Source organism: Sebastes fasciatus, chromosome 3 (genome assembly GCF_043250625.1).
Source record: "Sebastes fasciatus isolate fSebFas1 chromosome 3, fSebFas1.pri, whole genome shotgun sequence".
NCBI classification, from domain to species: Eukaryota; Metazoa; Chordata; class Actinopteri; order Perciformes; family Sebastidae; genus Sebastes; species Sebastes fasciatus.
In genome coordinates, this window is record NC_133797.1 from 11417957 (window position 1) to 11440564 (window position 22608).

The 22608-nt window shown below is 42.7% G+C and overlaps 1 protein-coding gene across 1 annotated transcript; it reads right to left on the reverse strand.

The window, feature by feature from the left end:
- Positions 1-356: 356 nt before the first annotated feature.
- aspscr1 (ASPSCR1 tether for SLC2A4, UBX domain containing) lies at positions 357-22582 on the reverse strand. Its single transcript, XM_074628932.1, has 17 exons — positions 22430-22582; positions 22145-22200; positions 20845-20959; positions 17262-17362; positions 15966-16023; positions 15811-15884; positions 15113-15728; positions 13955-14014; positions 12851-12990; positions 11951-12032; positions 11782-11848; positions 10573-10635; positions 9367-9419; positions 5087-5138; positions 4877-4946; positions 4188-4375; positions 357-705 (listed from the first exon to the last, which is right to left on the reverse strand). The coding sequence occupies exons 1-17, from the start codon at positions 22517-22519 to the stop codon at positions 695-697; spliced, it is 1896 nt and encodes a 631-aa protein (XP_074485033.1). The 5' UTR covers positions 22520-22582; the 3' UTR covers positions 357-694.
- Positions 22583-22608: the final 26 nt, after the last annotated feature.

Genomic DNA, 22608 nt, shown 5'->3' on the forward strand with positions numbered 1-22608 from the left:
AGAAGTTGAGAAAAATAACAGTTTATAGTAGTAGTAGTAGTAATAATTTTACCCCTCAAAAATGACCACAGAATCTACATAATACCTTTAAAATTGCAGATACTGTATGCTATCTTAAGATAATATTTTGAGAATGCAGTTCTGTGCACTGAAATGTGTCCTTTCAGTTTTCTGCTACTATTGAACCCATTAAAAACTGTTGCGGATGCATCAAAGGCCAAGATAGATACAGTACATACAGTAATAAATTATGGAAACCGAACTGTGGTGGTGTGTTCACAGTTGGTTCTTGGCCTTTAAACCAACTGGATGAGAACATGGATGTGTAATTTGAACATCTAGAAAATATGAGACAGTTTTAGTACAACAATCTTTATTCACTGTTCACTACATTTTCACCTGCTGAATAAAAGCAGCCTCTCTCCTCCCGGAGATCAACCGGAATGAAACACAACAATCCTCTTGGCAATGAAATATGCAATATTTACTCAGTCGTTTATCTCATTATTTTGACTGTTTTAAAAACCTAGTCAAGTGCAGGCTTCTTCCACGATGGATTTAGTCCGCTGCTGTCACAAAGCGTTTATCAAAGCGCAGCAAACGTTTAAGTGCTCTACTTCGTCTGCAAGCAGCTTGTCAGACGTCAGGGGTGAAGTCGTCCCATCAACACACGGCAGCAGCAGCAGCAGAAGTCTTATTTCTTACCTGTGCAGGAAACAGGAGACAGTAATTAATAGATCTGCCAATCAATGCAGAATACAAGATAACAGGGCAGTAAACATTTTTTAGCATTGGTATTGATTTTGACATATCAGTAATGTTTTATTCTGAGAAGAATAGTTCACTTATTTTATTTTGTTGGGTAACAACATGAGACAACATGTGAAGAAACAAGAGAGCACCACTGACAACCAGATGTTCTGCCGTAATCAACATGTTGCGATTTATGAATACTTTTGATTTTTAAATAAATTACTTACTCTGTAAAAAAAACGGAAAAAAAAACTTGTACATTTCATGCATCTACTCCTGCCAAATTTAAAGGAATAGGTTGACATTTTGAGAAATACATATTCATAAAAAAACATTAATTTTCTTTCTGAAAAATTTGGTGAGAAGATCGAAACCCCATCTGTCCCATAGGGGTGACATCAATCTTCTCATCTGACTCTCAGAAAGTGAATAAGTGTATTTCCCCAAATGTCAAATTACTCCCTTAAATGCGTGTTCACTAAACAGAGTACGAAGAAATATATGACCACTACTGAATTAGTAATACTGACGCTGGATATGTATTGTAAATCCTTTTAAAACAAGCCCTGTATCATTCAGAGACGGCTGTTTTTCAAAACATCCTGTGCAACATGTGACGTGTAATAACGTGGTCCTGCCAATACTCTGGCATGTCATGATCTCCGATGAACGAGACAGGTTAAACTACCGGTGATCTTCAGTGTCAGACACACAGTCTCGGAGAGTGTTTAAGTGTCCTCTGTACGGTAGGGCTCCACATATGGAGCCTATAATTCCTGATTCAGCCCCCCTCCCCTCAGTCTTTTTCTTTGAACTTTCCTCATGAAAGAGAAAGCAGCCACAACTTTCTTAAAAGACGCACATGGACACACACAGAGATCAGCCAGAAAATAAAATGTGCGCAAAAACACAAACAAGACACAGAGCGTAAAAGGGAGCATTATTCTAAACAAAAACATCAATACAGTGACCACCAGAAACACCACAATAGAACAACAGAGAAGCGTCGTGCCTGGACAGACCACAGGGGCTCACGCCGTGTGATGTGGCCCAGCAGCAGGCTCTCTCCCTGGGTCCGGAGTGTCTGTAGTGGTCTCCTGAGCCGGAGGGGGTGACCATCCTAATCCAATTGGTTCATCCTAAAAACGCAGCCCTGTCTTCTGAGTCATGAGGAATTCTGCTTTCAAAAGGCCATTTCTTATTGACTGTGGTTTTTGGGGTTTTGTGAGTGAGTGTTTACCACGACAACAATCGTGTGGCTGCATAAAAAAAAAAAAAGGACGTGATCTCTGAGGAGGTGAAATACTTGTTTCTGCAATGGGTGTGTTTGTTTGGGCTAATGTGAAAGCTGTCAATTGACCTCCAGTGCAGATCAGACAACCGGACCGAGACCACCTGAAAAGGTGGGTCTTCCAGTAGGATTGTTTGTCATGTAAAAGAAAAGCAAAGCAGACGAGTCACAAGATTTTTGTGACAGTAGAGTTGTGTTTCAATTAGTTAAACTACTATTAAAGCAACCTTTTAATCAAGAACTGTCAAGGAAGCGATTGCTATAAGATACTGTATAGGCTTGAATAAGTAAGGGATAATGAACAGCGAGCCGACACGGCGATGTGACCCGAAGCAGAGGGGTCTCTCATCGCCCTGAAGGGGTTAATTTCACAACAATGACCCGCTAGCTGTACATTATCCCGCTTATTACACGGCTACTTACTTAAGAAATCAATAATTTTACACAAAAATGGTCCTCCAGAGTCCGACAACAGAACTGCGCCCATAGCAACGGTCTGTTATAAAGAAATAACAGACCGCAGAACGCTGGGATTAACCAATCAGAATGGAGTATTCAACAAAGCTGTGTAATATGAGACACTATTTTTTTTCTCCTAGAAACTATATTTGAAAAAGTGGGGGTCTTATCATATGTGATCAGGGCGCTCCTGAAAAAGAGAGCATTGCTCTCAGTGAATCTCCCCTGAATAAATAAAGGTAAAAAAAATAAAAAATACTTGAGGAATAAACTGTTACGCACTCATAACATCAGATATTCCTTTTGAATGGGGAGAGTTCTGGTGTAACACAGAGAGTGTTGCATTATGGGTCGTTTGTAGCCTGCAGTGTTGCAAGACTAGCGAGTTCCTTTAAGTCTGTTCATTTACAGTAAGTCAGCCCCTGTAAGTGTTTATGAAGCCCGGTTTGACTTCGAGGAGTTTCTGATGGCTTGTGTAACATGTTTTTCTGCCACGGAGGAAATAAATTCCTGACAAGCGAAAACATCTCCCATGTGTACTGCAGAACTGGACCGGGGACCGCATCATCTGCCAAACAGCCCAGTGTGACCAATATGTCGCAGAATGTCACGATGAGGAGCTCAAAGAGAAAGAAAATCATTCACACCCCTCTAAACGCCTGACAGGAGAGTGTGAGTAAGACACCACATGGCAGGGCTCAGCAATGAGGACTGCCTGCTAGCGCTGGGCAAGTAAAATGCCACGTTGGGCTAGTTAATCTAGCAACTCACTTGCCCAATTGGGCAAGTGGTAAAAAAATAACTGAACACGCTTTTTCTGGAGCTTATGGAAATAGCTAAGGAGAGAGCCATCCCACTTCCTTCCTTGTAGAGGAGCAAGTAAAAATTTACATCAGGCAAGGAGATGTCTGACCCACTTGCCCGACCTGGCAAGTAATAGAAGTCTATGAGAAAATGACCCTACTTCTCACTTGATTTATTACCTCAGTAAACATTGTAAACATGAGTTTATGGTCTCAATCGCTAGTTTCAAGTCTTCATCAATACAGCATGATGCTCATTTAGTAAATTATGGTCCCATTTAGAGTCAAATAGACCATAAAGCAGGGCATGCTTTAGGGCGTGGCTACCTTGTGATTGACAGGTCCCTACCACAGCGTTGTCCAGTCTGAGTGTTGTCCGTGTTTTCAGTTCATGAAAGTTAATTATAACCTTTTTGGTCCCATACAAAATGTCTTATTCATTGTTTGGTTGTACTTAGCTCCATCCTCTCACGACAAATTTTTACGGCCAAAATGCCGAACTCGAGGCTTCAAAACGACAGTCCACAAACCAATGGGTGACGTCACTGTGACTATGTCCACATATACGGCTGCCCCCTCTTAGTCGATTAGTCGACTAAGATTTCTTTAGTCGATTAGACCTATCTCTGGTAAACAAGTGATGTGTTTGTGTGAGTCTTTTTTGGAGAAACTCAGTTTCACAGATCTGTCAATTAAATAAAACTAATCGATTAGTCAACAAAATCGAGAGTTAGTCGACTTAGAATTTCTTCGGTCAAGGACAGCCTTAAATGTATATATTTCTTCCTTGGTCTGGACCAAATGAACCAAACTACAGGTGTGAAAGTGACCGAAATGTGAGTGCTTTAGTGCGTGTGCTCTACATCCCGTCTCGTCCTCACCTGGAAGCTTGAGCCACTTGGGCACCTTGCTCTGCTCAGATCTGGTAGGTTTAGCAGCCGGGGTGTGTGTAGACAGGTCTCCCTCATCCTGCGTTGACCCGCTGGTCTCCGCCCTCGGCTCTGGAGGAGGCAGCGGCTCCTCTGAGCCGTCAGTGCTGGAGGAGGGCGTCGGAGAGCGGAGCATGCAGCTGAGGTGGGATGAGAAAAAAAAAGGTTATAATTGTTTTTTTTAAATGTGTCTCCAGGAGAGCATCTTGTTTACTTGAGGAGATCCTGTATCTATTTAAATCAGCATTGCTTTGTATGGGGAGCTGTACCAGAAGTTAAATAACTGGGTGAGATGATAAAGATCTAAAACGGAGGAGTGATGACCTTGCTAACGAAGCAAAAAGGACAACAGGTGGGGGTCACTTTTGGGAAACGGGCTCTATGTTTAGAAGGACTGGAAATGGTTTTATGTGTGTGTGTGTGTGTGTGTGTGTGTGGATGTTTATGTGTGTGCGTGTGTGGAGGAAATGAAGGCGCGTGGGGGCACCTGCTGTTTAGGCTGAACCTCAAAGGGATTCCAATGATGACAGCTTTGTGACAGGAAAAATAGGCCGGTTGCCGCAGGATACAAGTGCATATACACAACACTAATGCACGCACGGCAAGGCACACATTTAAACACACACATGAAAAACACATACCTAGCAATGGACTCATTTGCTTGCAAGGCCGAGACAGAGGATTCAACCAGTTCCCTCTTCATGTACAAATCTGTGGAGGAAACACACACACACACACACACACACACACAGTGTAAACTATTGTTGTTGTGATATTACATTCCTCAGTAATACACCAGTATCTAATTCAAAATCAGCATATGAAAAGAAAAGAAATGAAAAGACAAAAACCTGTCTTAGCGTCAGAGCCGAAGTACACCAGAGCGCCAGGAAACAGGTCGGCCTGCAGACGGAGAGGGAGAGGAGGAGAAGTGAACAGAAGCCATCAAAATGTTTGGCACACAAATCAGTCTCTGTGCAAAAAACATGGAAAAATCTAAACAAAACCGCCTCCCCTCTACACGCAAACCGAGCGCTGCCACCACATCCAAGTCAGTCAAGTTCATTTTTGAAGATGATTCATTGCGCGGGGATCTGAACCAGTAAGCGTGGTCCTTTGAAGCAGACCACAAAATGAGCAACAATCAAATGGTTAGTGAAAACACTTTCACCCCTGAAGCACTCCTCTCCGGTGAACGTCTCAATGGTTATAATGGACCATTTGCAGACAGTCGATTATCAAGTGTACAATTAAGAGGTAGAAACGCAGACAGACAGACAGGCAGGGCACGTGTCTGTGACTCGATTAGGAAGTAGACAAACAAAACCAGCTTAAGATAAACACAGTCTTCTGTGCACGTTCACAGAAACACATCAGCAGCACGGGAGAGCATGTAAGCAGAAGTACAAAGTTGTTTTTGATGATTAATGATGTACTGGTAAAATGACTTTCAGCTGCTGGTCGTCATGTGGCCACACAGAGACAAACCTCAAAGTTATTCTCAAGGAAAACAACATGAGAAATTTCTCAAACATATAACTACCTATAGAAGACTAATGAGAATATGTTAGGGCTGTCAAAGTTAACGCGTTATCGCAAATTCATTTTAACGCCACTAATTTCTTCAACGCATTAACGCAAGTTGCAATTTTTAGGTTGTAGTGGACTCAAATTTGGCATCATATACTAGAAAACTCGAAAAGGAATCCATTGGACCTTGCTACACTAGCTTGTCGTGAAGAAGGCAAAATAACGCTCCAAACTTGCGATAAATTTTGGCGAGAAAAACTGTCATGGCCATTTTCAAAGGGGTCCCTTGACCTCTGACCTCAAGATATGTGAATGAAAATGGGTTCTATGGGTACCCACGAGTCTCCCCTTTACAGACATGCCCACTTTATGATAATCACATGCAGTTTGGGGCAAGTCATAGTCAAGTCAGCACACTGATACACTGACAGCTGTTGTTGCCTGTTGGGCTGCAGTTATGTTGTTATGATTTGAGCATATTGTTTCTATGCTAAATGCAGTACCTGTGAGGGTTTCTGGACAATATTTGTCATTGTTTTGTGTTAATTGATTTCCAATAATAAATATATACGTACATTTGCATAAAGCAGCATATTTGCCCACCCCCATGTTAATAAGAGTATTAAAGACTTGACAAATCTCTCTTTAAGGTACGTTTTGAACAGATAAAAAATGTGTGATTAATTTGCGATTAAAGCTGAAGTAAGGCGATATTGGAGCAAATATGATTAAAAAAAGTTATTTTTATAAAACGGTCGCTATATCGTAACAGTAGTACATGAAACAGGTAATCTGAAAAAAATCATGTACTTCTGTGTCCTCCGGTGCTCCTAATGGCATCTGCAAGATTTCACAGACCGGAGGAAAACAAGCAGTCAGCGCTGATCTGAGGTCTGCTGTCCATCTGCTGTCTATTAGAGCCGGCTGTCAATCACTCGCGAACTCCGACCAAATGGTCAAACTAGGCAGCGCTGATCAAATATGAATCAATATTATGTTACGTTAATGCCTATTTCTCACCTCAAATGTTTTCAGAATCATCTTTTAGTGTACCGTTTAGCTGTAAAATTAAAAAAGTTTGTGACACAGCAGCCATTGTGAAATCTGTTGAAGGAGATTTAGTAAATCCTGAAAACAGAGCCATGAGGAGGTGCAGAAGTTCAGTTTTCTCTCAGAACACTTGAATTACAATATGCTGAAAGGTTATTATGCAATTTTTGCCCAATGATGCCAAAAATATACTGCCTACTGCAGCTTTAACTATGGACAATCATGTGATTAAATATTAAATATTTTAGTTGATTGACAGCCCTAACTAAAATAAACAGTCACCAGCGAGAGATGAGAAGCAACTTTTGTCTAACTCTGTCTAACTTTCGTCTAACTCTGTCTGAAATCAAGGACCGATTGCTTAAAAAAAAAGAATCACTGAGAACTTCGATGGTAAATCTGCCACTGTTATCACTTTAAACTGCATGTGTGCATCGTTGCGAGAATGAAATGGTGTAGCAACAATACAGTAACTAAGCAGGGCGCAGTGAACAGTCTATTGACAGTCTCATCGGTAAAAATAATCATTAGCTACAGCTCTAGTGCCATCGATGAAATAAATCTAAATCTGAATCTGTCAAAACAGAAGGTAGCATGGCTGTCACTGGGTTTAGGCGGGTTTACCCTCCACTACAACCCGTTTTACACACACTGTCCTTTCTCTTTGTGCCCCCCGCCCCCCTCGCATTCACTAGCTGGTTTCTAAATTGGGACACTCTGGCCTAATTGCTATTATCGCAGCTCTGTGAGCAGGAAACAATGTGTTACAGTGAAACAACGGGCATTCCTGCCATCCCGCTCCTCTGGCAGCGCCACTTCCACTTGGGATGAGACAGGGCAACGGGACAAGACCTGTGTGTGTGTGTCTGTGTGAGTGTGAGAGAGAGAGAGAGAGAGAGAGAGAGAGAGAGAGAGAGAGAGAGAGAGAGAGAGAGAGAGAGAGAGAGAGAGAGAGAGAGAGAGAGAGAGAGAGAGAGAGAGAGAGAGAGAGAGAGAGAGAGAGAGAGAGAGAGAGAGAGAGAGAGAGAGAGAGAGAGAGAGAGAGAGAGAGAGAGAGAGAGAGAGAGAGAGAGAGAGAGAGAGAGAGAGAGAGAGAGAGAGAGAGAGAGACTGTGTAAAAAAACATGAGAGAGGAATGGAGGGAGGGAGGCAGAACGGATCCTGATGGAAGACAGAGGGAGAGACAGATGAGGGAGGGGACGCCTGGTATCAAAGGGCTTCTGGGTTGGGAAACATTCCTTTCCTGACATGACACAAAGTGATTAAAGTGTGCGTCTGTGTGTGTGTGTGTGTGTGAGATAGAGAGAGAGAAAGAGACATATGCGTGTGCATTCATGTTTATGTGACATGACAAAAAAAGATTAAAGATTCCTTGTGTGTGTGTCAAAGATTGATGTATAGACAGGGAAACGGAGCCAGAGTGAGTGTGTGTGTGTGAGAGACATGAAACCAAGGGGATTAAAGATTGTTTTTGTGCGCTTTAACGCTTTTAAGTCCCTAATGGATAGAGACATGGGGGTGAGGCACAAGAGAGGGTCGGAGAGAGGGATGCTAGTAGTGGTGGTGGTGGAGGAGGTGGACGAGGGTGGAGGGGGGAGAACGAGAAGAAAAGAGAGAGAGAGAAAGCTGGAGTTGGGGTACAGGAGAGGGACGTGTAGTGATAAACAGGCATGGAGAGTTCAGGAAGGGACACAAAGATGAAAAACAAAGCGAGACGGGCGACTTGCATCGGAATATCAGATTTGATTCGGAGGGATCATGGCACCAAAAGGGCTTCACACACACACACGCACATTTCAAAGTGTGCTTTTGAGGATCGTTATCTTATGTATCAGTCCCTCTGAGGAGCTGAATCTTGTTCATCATCACTTCAAATGACTTTCTCTTCCTCCCCTTCTTCTTTAGTCTACTTACGGTTGAGTCAAAGTGTCAGAAGAAACCAAAGCAGGAGGCACTGATGATGAAATCATCTAAAATATCTAAAATAATGCATCTAAAAATAAAAGTCCACGAAAGTACAGACTGAACAACTCCTTGTTTTTCATTCGTATCTCTTCGTTTTCATTATTTGAATAGCTCTGAACTCAAGAGGCAAAAAAGCATCAAGGCTGCCCATTGCTCTGTGTGTGTGTGTGTGTGTGTGTGTGTGTGTGTGTGTGTGTGTGTGAAGATCAAAGCGAAGCCTGTATTAACCCCATGTGCCAGTCTGGGAAAAATCAAGCCCAGCTGGGGTCAAGGACAGTGGAGAGGGGGGAACAAGTGTGAGAGAGTGTAGGAGCGAGAGAAGAGGGGGAGAACGGGAATGTGGTGGGGCTTTGAAGAGGAGAGAGGGACCAGCCGATACATTTTACAGTCAGTCCGTCTGTGAGTGTGTGTGTGAGTGTGTGTGTGGAGATAGTTTCAAAGATGGGAAGTCAGAGTTTTGTAGTTATTGTTTTCTGGAGTTTGACTGTGATGTGGTTTGTTTGAGTCAAATCAGTCTGTTTATTATTGTGGTTACAAGAAAGTGTTGCATAATAGACTTCCATGCAGGCAGTTTGAGGGATCTTACCTGAAACAGTGTAGCCGAGGGGTCGTCCAGGATGGTTTTTGGTGGGGTGATGACTGTTTTCAGCAAAAAACGAAAAAAAGGGTAGAAATTAGAAAGAGCGCACATCACTAAAATCTACACTGAATCGTTACTGACACTGGAAAGTTAAACTGAACAAAAGTCATGAGTATATATGAATAATGAGACCATGTTTGCAGACAGACTATTTGTTAAACTGCAAGCTTTTCCTATAAAATATGATCATCTAAAACTAATGTCCACATCAACAGATACATGACAAAGGCAGAATGTCACTGATTTTCAGGACATTATGAATAACAGCAAGTCCGTTGTGGAAACGATTCAACATTTTCTTACCCAGAAGTCTAGATAGATCTGTCGGGCAACTATTACAACTTAATTAGGCTTCAATCATTAAACTACATCTAATGTATGAGGCACTGGCTGTAAAATACATTTTAAAAAATGACAATTAAACTGAGAAAAGCTGACAAATGATGTGCTGACGGATCATTAAGAACTCACTAAGTGGGTCTTATTTTCATAGTTCTGGCTGTTATGATAACTTTGATTTGGGACTGCAGTGTCACCATTAAAAAGAAGTCGGACGGGGCAAGAAACTTCGATATGGACAGGTTTTAAAGAAATCTCCAGGTTGGCCAAACTCAGCTGAAAGAGAGAAAGTGGTTTAGATAATCTGGCTAAACTGTCAGTTTGTTCACAACCTGTGTGACTGTTGGCCACTCCTGTTTCTTGCCCAGTTGGACTTCATTGGAGCAATTTCTCTGTGTTCCCCGGTCTCAGCAGTTACTGGATGAGTGGAGAGCATCAGCTAGATGGACAAATCGACCGATGTGAGCTTTACACAGATGTATTGGTGCTAGTTTTGTATGTTGGTTGATAAGTAACAACAACCAGCAATATATAAACTACTGAGTTCATTTAGAAACTGTGTCTCCATTACATAGTTTGTCTAAAAGGCACTGACAAGTTTAATTTGGTCACAAAAACAACAACACAGAAACGTTTGTTTATGTCACGCATTATCGGTATCAGCTTCACTTTATATTGATGTTTTGAGGCCAAGTGTGAATGCACAGCAGGTTTCATAACAACATCGAACCTTTCCACAAAACAGCTACAGGGGTGGATTTTTATGCTTGATGATATTGTGATTAATTAGTGGGAACATTAAAGGACACTTACACAGGTAGAAACTGAGCTGAGGATCCTCCAAGTGACTCTGAACAAAACTCCTCACGGCACCAACTGGGCACAAAACATGAGAAGAAGAAGAAGCTTTATTAACACAAAGCACTTTTACACAAGGCAAATACACACAAGGTGGTTGAAATGTGTCTTTTCAGACATCCCTCCTAGATACCACACCACACACATGCATTTTCGGAGGGTCAGCCATAAAACGGCGCCCCTGGAGCATTTTTTTTGGGCCTTCGGTGCCTTGCACGGCAGCTGGATTCTCGCGTATCACGAGATTACGCGAGATTCGCGGGATCAAATGTCACATGAAAATCCACCTTGTCAGGCTCAGAGTAATGCGTTTATGTCCGGCTTACCAGACAACGGACCAATCAGCATCCTGTGTGGAGCTACTGCAGGTACGGGTGTGGCTTAGGTGTGTGAGACCAAGTGAGACCAAAGTGTGAGAGGCGACTGTTCATAGCCTACTAAACAACAATGGTGGTTCCTGTAGAGGTTAGCATAGATGCTGCAATACCACCAGTTATATCAGAACTGGAGATTATTTAATAATTGAAAGAAGAGCAAGAACGGCACTGAACTTGTAAAGGAAGGTAAGTAGTTTTGTTTTAGTTTGATTGACAGATGGTTCATCCAATCACCTACCAAGTATTACTGAAAGTGCCTGCCCTTTTCCAAACAGTTTCCAAAGACAGCTTCTCAGATGTTCTCCTTCAAACCATCTGACAGGGTCAGGGCACCTCGGCAAGTGCCGCAAAGGTGAATTGGCACGTCTCCAGGTACCAGTCTGCACTCCATACTTAGTCCGTACGGGGACTTGAACCGGCGACCCTCCGGTTCCCAAGCCAAGACCCCACGGCCTGAGCAACTGCCGGCCCTATCAACTTAAGCGTGAACAAAAAGATCTATCTGCAGCTCCATCAGTCGCTGTGTGGAGTATAATTCATGTTTCAGATGGAAATCCCCTCAGATTTGTTGTTCTGCTGGTTGTCGTGTGGCTGTTGGGGTTGAGGTGGATCTAATCCCTGGAATTACAGACCTGTCTCATTATTTCTGTCTCTCTGTCACTCTGGTGTGGCTACAGTCATAAATGTGGTGAGGGAGCCGCAAGTAGCTTTAACATTGCAGCCATACCTGTGGCTAGCCAGCTGAAATGAACACTCTCCACACACACAGACACACACACACACACACCTGTCTCCAGGGGCCTGAAGAAGCCTTGTAGAACATGTCTGTCTGGAAACTGGACCCTCAGGACCACCTGGAAACGCACAGTGGCAGCGGGTTATTCAAAGACTGACACACATTTCATACAAATATGCACATTTAAAAACAGGATTTCGTGTCTGTCACATGTGCTCACTTTGGGATATCTTGCCATCTTCTCCTTCATCTGTGATTCTCTCAGAGATTTAGTCATCAGCGGAGCCTCCTCCATTAACTTCCTGATGGAACGAGGGAGAAAGAAGACGGATGCGGTTGTAATGAAAAGAGCTGTGAATTAAAAAACACACTGTGGAATCAACAATGGGAAAGATGAGCAGACAGTTTCATCTTCTACCCCTTAATCGTGTGTGGCCGTGTATGCGTGTGTGCGTGACAGAGGCAGAGACGAATTGCTGTGGTCGCTTTAATTCCCCCCTTGATAATTGCAGTCATTGACACAGTAGTAGCGTAGCCATGAGGCAGCCAGCTAAGTCAACGTAGACGGAGATTAAAGGATGTACGCGGTGAGGTCTCAACCTGACGGGTGTTCGGTCGATGAGTGGAAGGTAAACGTCTACACAAAACAGGTTTACTAATTGCTCCATGTATGCCTTATTTAGAAGCGTTTGTAGTGTGCGTGGTGTCTCATAAATGAGAACATGTTTGCAAACACACACAATGTCTCAGCAGCTGTGGTCTGCTGCGGCCACATCCAGAGAGCGCAGAGTAAACTTATCCGCATCTGTTTTGAAGAAGCGCTCATAAATAAATAAAAACTTCAAACTCATAATAAATAAAAAAAAACTTCAAAATGCACGCAGTGATGCCCGGCATTCTCCCCGCCTATGGCCTTTCATCACGGCTATGGTATTCTGCAATTAAGGGTTGTACATCGACAAAACACCGCAGGACCGAATGCCAAACTGACTAGTTATCCGTTACAAACACATCTGATCCAGACGTGTTTCTGCAGCAACAAGGTATTTATACTAAATATCACACACAGTCCTCTGACCCAAAGTCACCCAACACGCTTCCATTCACTTCCTTCTCCCACCTCACGCTCTTCAGCTGGGCGAAGCGCTTGCGCACATCATCCATCGTCACTTCAAAGAACTCGTCGGGCAGATCCCTGTGGTCCGAAGAGTGACGGGACATTGAGTCCAGGTGGTAGATGAGAACCTCCCGTTCTACTGGCTGCAGAAAGAGAGTGAGTGAAAAGGACGTAGACATCAACATTTCCACACTGATGTTGTCATCCAAAGCAGAGGTTTTCAAACTGTGAGGAGCATCTCCCCACCAGGGAGGCGCGGGAGACACGTGAGGCAAAGATACTGTGTGAGGGGAAAGAGGCAGGTCCATGCCGGTGTACGAAATACAACGGGAAATAATTTATTTGATATCAAACCCTTAAAAAGGTAGGGTTGGTAATGCTGTTCAAATACATTTCTTGTTAAATTTGTTGCAATACATATTACATCCTGACAGCAATCAATAAATCAAATGCTCTGACAAGAAAATCAAGTATTTGTGGCTGTCGCAAGAATATAATAAGCCTGTTCAATTATTTAATTCGGCCCCAATGTAATGATTGGACGGACTACCTGTCTGTCTACCTGCCCCGTGCACTCTGCCCGTGCACTCATTGCGTGTCACTGGAGTCTTTCCCAAGCTGCTAGCTTTACAGCCATGTTTGTTGTTTACGCTCATTATGATGTTTGTGTTCATAATGATAATTTTGGGGGAGTGGCTTTGGAGGGAGACCTCAAGCAACGGACTGTCAGTGTTGCTGGCCTGGCAACTTTCTCTCTAGATTAAGGGACTTTTGGAGCTAGTGCTGCTAGCTACTTTCATTGGAAAACAGTTGGCAACACTGGGCTGGGTTTTTTGGTTCAATCATTTTTAAATCTAATGTACTCTTGCTAGTTTCTAGGCAACAGCTTGGGTCCATGTTTACTTCCTGTTAGCTTTCACATACACTGCAACAGGAAATGAAGTGGGACATATTTGGAATGTTTACGTTTATTTACTGTGAAATGGTCTATTGTGTTCAAGGCTCATTCAAGGTGGAACACACACAACACAGAAAACTGATAAACTGAAACAAACATTTAAAATGTCTTAAAGTTTTGACCATAAATAAATGGGGGGTTTTTTTTACCTCCAAGAACTCCTCCCCGTGATCCATGTCCTCATCTGGCTGGTTGGCAGTGGTTTGATGCTGTGAAAGAAACAGAAAAAGCACAATGTTGTGTAATTTGCTTGTACCACATAACAAACTCTGCCAATGTGGTAAGCAAAAACGACTTCTTGAAGCTGGCATAAAAATTGGATCACTAGAAACACTAGTTGAGACAGCCCTTTCCAACTGGGAACTGGAGCTGTTGTATCATCTATGCTCTCGCCAAAGTAACCAGACTCCATTGAAAAAATCAGTAATTTTACCTCGCAGACCACAGGAGTTGCTGATCTACCACTGTCTCCATTGGTTAGTTTGTTGGTGTTATTGTGTGACTTTGGTTAGTTCGGATTCACCAAAGTCACACAATAGCACAAACAACCCCTGTTCTGCGAGGTAAAATTAGTGTTTTTTCCAGTGGGGTCTGGTTGCTTTGGCGAGAGCATAGATAACGGGTTCAGTACTGTATGCTGTCTCACGGCAAGGTAAACCGGTGAAAATATGCAAAATACAGCATAAACTTAAACAGATATCAATTTGTTTAGGTGGGCCTTTCTTTTAGGTGGCTAAAATATGTTTTGCTGCCGGCCCAGTCCACAGCAGTACATCGCTTTGCTCCTGTGCGGTAACTCCTGTCTGCTTCTCCAAACTGTAAGCAATGAAATTCCAGAAATTCAAGATGAAGGTGCTCATAACTAGATTGTCTTTTAAATTTTGGAGTTAACAAGACATGAATTCTTCTGCTTCTTTACTAGAAGGCTTTAAAGCACACAGAGGATCACACCAACAAAATCAATGGTAAAAAAAAAATAAAAACATATCTGCAGTGTTCTGTAGTTTTGAAATGGGCCAATTTAGCAGAACAGCTGTTCTGGAGCTCTCAATCATATCATCACTTTTAAGCCATCTTGGAGAAAGAACTCCTTGAAGTGCTCAGAAAATTGAAACAACTTCATGATAACTGGGAAAACTGTAACTGCTGAATGAACGTTTTGAGATTGTTTTCTATAAAAAACAATAATCTCAAAATGCCAACTGTGTTTATGATTATTTATCTTGGATAAGAAAAAAGGTTTAATAATCCTAAAATAAGATATCAGGACTTTCTTTGTTTGCACTTCTTGTAGAGCTATGGCTCACCTTGGCGCTAGAACCGTGGCTGGATTTTGCTTTCTTGGCTTTAGGTGATTCTGCTACTGCTGCCAGAGATGAGGATGAAGAGGCTGAAGATAGTGAGCGTCCCACTGCACCTCCCCGGGGACCCCCGAGGCGCTGACCGCCTCCAGAGAAGGGAATGAAAGGAGCCGAGGGAGCGGAGAAGGATGAGGAGGAGGAGGAAGACGGGTGAGAGTTCAGTCCTGATGGCCCCGCTTCCTCGCCATCCTCCTCTGGCGTTCCTCTCTCGATGGGAGCAATCTTTGGCCGAACTGCATCCTGGGAGTCTGGAACCTCCTTCTTTTGAACAGGAAGTGTGCTGCTTGTGGCAGGAGTTGGTGCAGGAGTTGGTGCAGGAGTTGGAGCAGGAGTTGGTGCAGGAGTTGGAGCAGGAGTTGGAGCAGGGTGGGCTTTGATTGGCTGACAGTTTTTAATTGGCACCACTGTTGTTGACGTCTCTGGATGTGACGGAGCACGATCGGGCTGAGAAGATGGGCTAGCTGTGGTTTCCTTGGCAACAGGTGGGGTTGGCACAGCAGCTGTTTCAGTGGCTTCTTCGCAGTCTTCCTCTCCCTGTGCTTTATTCTTTTTGAGTAAAAACCTTAAACAAATAAACAACAGCTTTATCATAAAGTCTCAAGTTTGCATGGTCACAGTATGCTGTTTGCACACGAGCAGCCTACCTGACAATGGCATTTCCTCCTGTAAGACCCAGAGACTTCAGAGTGGCCTTCTTGAGTGCTTCTTCACCACTCACCTGCACACACAGAGCTTAGTAAGCATAAAAGTCACTTTATTTTCTTGAAAAATGGAGAGTTAAAGGAACAGCTCACCATACCTCATCTCTCATGTAAACACACACAGGGGTGGATTCTGACTCCGACAGCTCTGACCCACTGGAATCAGGTGGCGACGACAAGAAAAACAGATTCACATTATGGGCGACTGATTTGCTTTAACAGAGATAGAACAGAACTAAACACAGAAGTGACTTTCTCTTGTTCAGGGAAATCAGCCCTGTGATTTCACAATAAAACATCATGCAATGCAGTGGCACGTTGTCTGCATGTGTAAACCATGTGTGCACGATCCCGTGTAGAAACTAATTGAACCATAAATGTTTTACTATTGTTCTCCTCAGTTCTGAAACGCTTTCCCCTCTGCTCCACAACATTCACAGAGCTTTTACGCTGAAGCGGAGCTAATATTTCATTTCATGGAAGCGTAACTTTCCTGGAAAAAAGGATCAGGATATGGAGTGATGTCATTTAATAGAGATGAGATGAGGGCTGGACGAATGCACGAGCACCTGGGACCGCACAGCTGGAACTACTGAGTAACAGCTGCATGTGTGTGTGTGTGTGTGTGTGTGTGTGTGTGTGTGTGTTTGAGTGAGTGGCAGTGATGTGTGGGAAAGTTTAACCTTCAGTGGTGAGAAGAAGGGATGTTATCTAAAACAGTGCTGGCCTGCAGTTCATTCCTACACAATGATCACCTTTACTGGAAGGTGAAGGCAAACGCAAACATGTTAGACGTCCATTCTTGTGAGGACCATCTCTAGCAACTTACTGGGGCTGTGCGATATCAATATATACAGTATGACAAATATATGAAAAAACTAGGGTTGTCAATTGATTAATATATTTAATTGAGATTAATAATAAATTAATCGCACATTTTTTATCTGTTCAAAATGTACCTTAAAGGGAGATTTGTCAAGTATTTAATACTCTTATCAACAAGGGAGTGGGGAAATATGCTGCTATATGCAAATGTATGTTTATATTTATTGTTGGAAATCAATTAACAACACAAAACAATTACAATTATTGTCCAGAAACCCTCACAGGTACTGCATTTAGCATAAAAAATATGCTCAAATCATAACATGGCAAACTGCAGCCCAACAGGCAACAACAGCTGTCAGTGTGTCAGTGTGATGACTTGACTATGACTTGCCCCAAACTGCATGTGATTATCATAAAGTGGGCATGTCTGTAAAGGGGAGACTCGTGGGTACCCATAGAACCCAGCCAAAAATGTCCTCAAATTGGTTCTCAGTTTGGTCCTCACAAAGATAGATGTACATGAGCACACACATACACACAAACTTTGCACATGCTCATACACACACCTGATCTGGGGAAAATGTGTGAGCAGTTCCCACAGACTCTGTCCAGAGGAGAAGGAACCCTGGAGCCGAGAGCCGTCCTCCATCTGTAGTGCAATCCGCACCTGAGGGATACGAAACCACAGTCACACACACACACACAACTGTAGTTTAGATGGATGTCAAAGCGCACAAACACACTTTACACATTAACCAGCCTCCATGATCCAGGAATCAAAAACAGGTCTACACATCTGTTGAGTTGGGAGTCTAACCTCATAGTACATAAAGTATTCAGATACTATAGGTGGCTGTGAGATGAATTTAAAGGCAGCAAAGGAGAGACAGAGGAACAAGGGAACTCACAGCAATGTAACAAACTGGTTCTCATCTGTCAAATACGTCTGCTTTGTACCTGACAGAGCTAAAGGGGGACTTGTGTCTCTGTATCAGACGTCAATATTTGACTCGGGCTGCACACCCTACGTGGTGTCATTGGCTGGGGGTTACACCTCCATGTGGGGCCCAAAGGCTGTTTGCAGACGCCAGAATAGTCCCGAACACAGCAAAATAAGAAGGCAGGGTCCTTGTAGAAACAGACACCGCCACACACTTCGAGAGGGTCATAAGTGATGAAAGAGAGGGATTATTTTTGTATCAGTCCACACATTGTTTTTTAGGAAACTGTTGAATATTATACCTTTAAACTCTCATGTTGCAGGAAAGTGTTACAAAAAGTAAATGCAGGAAGCAAACTCACTATATTAAGTATTAAAATCTCTCTAGGTGGCCATTAGTAAGTTCTTGGCTCTACAGAGTTGAGCCATTTCGCAGGAAGAAAATTCTTTGATAATCTAACTTGATTAAGCTGCACATGTGGGCCAAGCTCAGTCTGGAAATGAGTAACACCAGGCATCAGTGCGAGTCTCTGCTGTTCTTTCTACGAGTTGTTTATGTTTACTCAACAACCGTGTTGTCCAGCACAGAGAGCTGGCTGCACATCGGCACGCCGGCAGAGATGAAAAGAGGTCTTTGGCTGTAAACAGCCAGACACGAAACTCTCTGTCCCACACCAGTTTGGCTGAGGAAAATGTTGGGAGAGCTGGCGTGTGTCTGTGTCTGTCTCTGTGTGTGTGTGTGTGTGTGTGGTACAACTAGTGAGTGTGTGTGACTATATAAAATCTGTGAGGTATCAACAGTCAACGATCCATCAAATGAACAAGAACAACAGATCAAACCCAGCCGTGATTTACTGCTCAGATTATGATGCCATGATGTCATAGGAAACTACAGCTCAGCTACAACAAAGTGTTTTTCTGGATCCAGATCAGATCAGAGTGAACGCAGGAACACAGACGCAGAATTTAGGAATTTCCAGGTACCGGCAATAAAAACCCACATCACATACAGCTGACAGAAATACCAACAAAAAAACAATAGTGACATTGCAATATAAGGCTAAACCATAATTTTTTCCCTAAACATAATTATGGGTGGGATCATGAATAATAAATATCTTGATATGGTCATGTGATACAATACTGATACACCAGTATCACTATATTTTCTTACATTTATGTACATGTTTTGTGAAACCTAGCAGCCTAATCAACATACTGTGATAAGGAGAGGAGTGACAAATTAAAAGGAAAAACCTGAATAGATGAGTAGAAAAATCAAATGAATGCTTCCATACAGAACAAGAGGGGTCAATGAGTGCTTTGATGAAAATTATGTGAATCATATGCAACCAGATCTCAAACCAACTTAATACCCATAGGAGATTTTGGCCAACAGTGCTCTCCTCCAGACACGATTATTGCAATGCACTTTATTCTGGTATCAGCAGGCGGAACATCCAAAGACTACAGTTAATACAAAACGCTGCTGCCAGGCTTTTAACTCGTACCAAGAGAAGTGACTACATCACACTGATCGTTGCTGCCCTTCACTGGTTATCTGTGAGTTTTAGAATTGATTTTATGATTGTACTGCTTGTTTTTAAAGCCTTGAATGGTCTGGCTCCTGCCTATATCGGTGATTTGCTGACACCTTATGAGCCTGATCGATGTTTGAGATCCTTTGGCAGGGCCCTACTAACAGTTCCAAAATCCAGACTTGTCAACAAAGGTGACCCACTGGGCTTTTGCCGTCCGGGCCCCTCAGCTGTGGAACTCCCTACCTGAAGATCTCAGGCAGGCAAACTCAGTATCTTCCTTTAAATTTCTTCTTAAGACTCACTTTTATATTATGGCTTTTTCTTAATTGATGGTGCACTGTTGTAACTATTTATATGATTTTATTTTGTATTTATATGATTTTATTTTGTTTCGATTTTAAAAGGGACGCTATGTAAGAATCAGAAATTGCTTGTTAACAGCGACACCTGTGGTCGTTTAGTCAACAAAAGTCAGCGTCTTGTTGCTCGCACTCACGCTTGTGCTCGCTCTCCATCGACATGAACGAGCATCGCTCAAAACATTGAGGCGACACACGTCAGCTAAAACCACAATATCACTCTATATTTCAGCTGCTAGGCAGTAATGTTAGCTGACCAGACGAAGGTCTCTCCATGAATCAATGCTGATCCTAGTGTTGGCTTTTCCTGCTTCAGCCTCCCGACCGCGGCCGGAGGGAACAGGGGAGACACCAGAGTTTTGGTCGGAGACGATAACGTTACTCGCTGCGGAGCCCCGTCACTTCACAAGACACGGGAAACCTCTGTTGGTCTGGAGGAGCTGCAGCATTTATTTCTGCGCAAACGTCCACTGTACGTTTACTAGATATTCTCAGAGCTAAACTAACTCTTCTGCAGTGTGGAGTGTGCGCAGATGCACGTGAAGTGGAGCGAGCTGAGCAAGTGAGAACGAGCGCGGTGTGTGAGTGAAGGCAAGCATGCAGGCAGAGGAGCAGAGTACAGCAGAGGCTCCGGCCCTGGAGACCAAAGCTACGGTCTCCACTGTGTCCTCCGACTAAATCACAGTTTACTGATATAATATTTTATTACACGGCTTTGTTGAATACTCGATTCCGATTGGTCAATCATCGCGTTCTACAGTCTGTTATTTGTTTATAGCAGGCCGTTGCTATGGGTACAGTTCTGATGTTGGACTCTGTCGGACCGTTTTTGTGTCAAATTATCGATTTCTTAAGTAATTAGCCGTGTAAGAAGCAGGATAATGTACAGCGAGCCAATCATTGTTGTGAAATAAACCCCTTCAGGGCGTTGCAAGACCCCTGTCAGGGTATTTGACTGTTCTACCTGAGTGAAATTTACAATCATATAAATAATAATATTAATAATATAAATTTTATTTCTCAAACAAAAAAATCATCAGCATGTGAATAACGAAAGGACATCAGCAGAACCCACGTATATATGTATATACGCATATGTATACAATCATGTGGATTTGGGATACGTATTGACGAGGAATTCTCAGTCAATTATCTAGACCATGAAAGCCATACAAAACATGTGAAAAATATTGAAGACATCAAAGACTCACTCTCTGTCTGACTCTGTCTCTCTCTCATCCGCATCCCCGCATCCCTCCCCCCTCACACACACACAGACACACACACATTGCACTTTGTTTGAACTAACCTGGCTGTCAGCTACAGCCTGTTTCCTTGTGCTTGTCACCATTTCCAGTTTCGCATTGTTGGGCAGGTTGGCATACCTCCATTGCAGCGTGAGGTCAACAGCAGTCCTCTGAAACCTGTCAAGAGTTAAAGACAGAGGAGAGGCGAGTGAGCGTGATGGGACAATCAAATAAGGGACACACCGATCCAACTTTTTCAGTCCCGACATCAATACCGATAACTTGGCTTTGGGTATCGGCCGATACCGAGTACCGATCCAATAGCAGTGGTTAATTAATAAGCATTATGCCTCACTGTGTGGAAGTGACTGGGATCAGGCTTGACTTAAACATCGCTTTCCTAACTTTGTAAAATTAAATGTAACAAATAAATAGATATAAATTTACTGATTTGTTAGTTATCTCTCCTCTAGAGTTCTCCTGTCATTACAAATAAGACAAGGATTTCGTTTTTATCCCTGACGGTAAATTATATCAACTGTCACCTTGATTTTTCTTTTGTTGAACTCAAAGCAACCTCACAGATTAAATCCAGGGTTTTTATCTCACCTGTGAAATTACATATGCTTGTATGATAGTCTCAATATAATTACACTTAATGTAAAAATAATATTCCATTTGTTTTTCTTACCAATAGATAAAATTCAGTGCTTTAATTCAAACCTACTGTTGAATAACTCCCCTAAATAAATTAAACAAAGGAGGACGGTCTGCAGGACGGATAATAATGCACTATACTCACTTTTAACAGTCTCTTCTGCACTATATTCACTTTTTTAATAGTCCTGTATCACAGCTGTTGCCCTGCACTATATTCAGTTTTAACAGTTTTCTTCATCTCCTTGTATTTTTATATCTGGTATATTTTTTGTACTTTTGCACTACTAACTTTTTTACTGCCTTTTTACTAACATGTTTTTGCACTATGGAGCTGTGATGCTGGAAACTTGAATTTCCCTCTGGATCAATAAAGTTACTATCTATCTATCTATCGATCTATCTATCTAAATAAGTTGGGACAGGCTCCTGCTGCTCACAATAACAATCTAACAACTGGTTAAATATCAGCAGCCATGTCAATTTACACAGTACTGTTCACTACTGTTCACTACTGTTCACTCCTCACACTTAACATCTCACACAACATACTAAACCTGAATTCGTACACATGGCTTGATTAGGTGTGGAGGTGTATTTAGATGAGTCTGGGCTCTCAGGGCTTCAGGCCAGGAGTTTAAAGCTAACATTCACAACAATGTAGCTTAAGTGTCTCTACTGTGACAGCTAGCAGCTGATACTCACTTCAAACCGTGGTCGTCGGGGTTAAATCCATGCTTCTTGCAGACATCCTCCAGCACCTGAAGATGACAAATATGAACTGAGTAAGACAGTCGCCTCCTAATTAGCACAAACATTTAATTACCCATCCTCCAGAACACAGAAACTGATCTGTCACTGGCTAGCTGCTGCTAGCAGAACAAGCTAACAGCAGGTTAGTTAGTTTGCTGTGGTCTGGAGACAAAGAAACAGAATGAAACACACCGGCCATGTCAGAACACATTACATGTCCTCAATAAAACAAGTTACCTGTAAAAGCGGTGTGTTTGGAGACACTTTAACCGCTTGTCTTCTCCCATTAGGAGTCAGAACCGTCACAGCTGTACCACTGGCTGCCATTGTGTGTCCTGACGTCACGGTGTTTATTTGAATAAACTTTATTGAAACATTACCGGCAGGACAGACAGGTTCAGTTCTCATAATGGAAC

Excerpts from the sequence above, each read along its gene's own strand:
- aspscr1 (XM_074628932.1), bottom strand. The coding sequence starts at position 22,519 with ATGGCAGCCAGTGGTACAGCTGTGACGGTTCTGACTCCTAATGGGAGA. Across the intron at positions 14,015-15,112 it reads GCCACGGTTCTAGCGCCAAG|CATCAAACCACTGCCAACCA; the intron begins GTGAGCCATAGC and ends TTTCTTTCACAG. Across the intron at positions 5,139-9,366 it reads CCTCGGCTACACTGTTTCAG|GCCGACCTGTTTCCTGGCGC; the intron begins GTAAGATCCCTC and ends CTCCGTCTGCAG.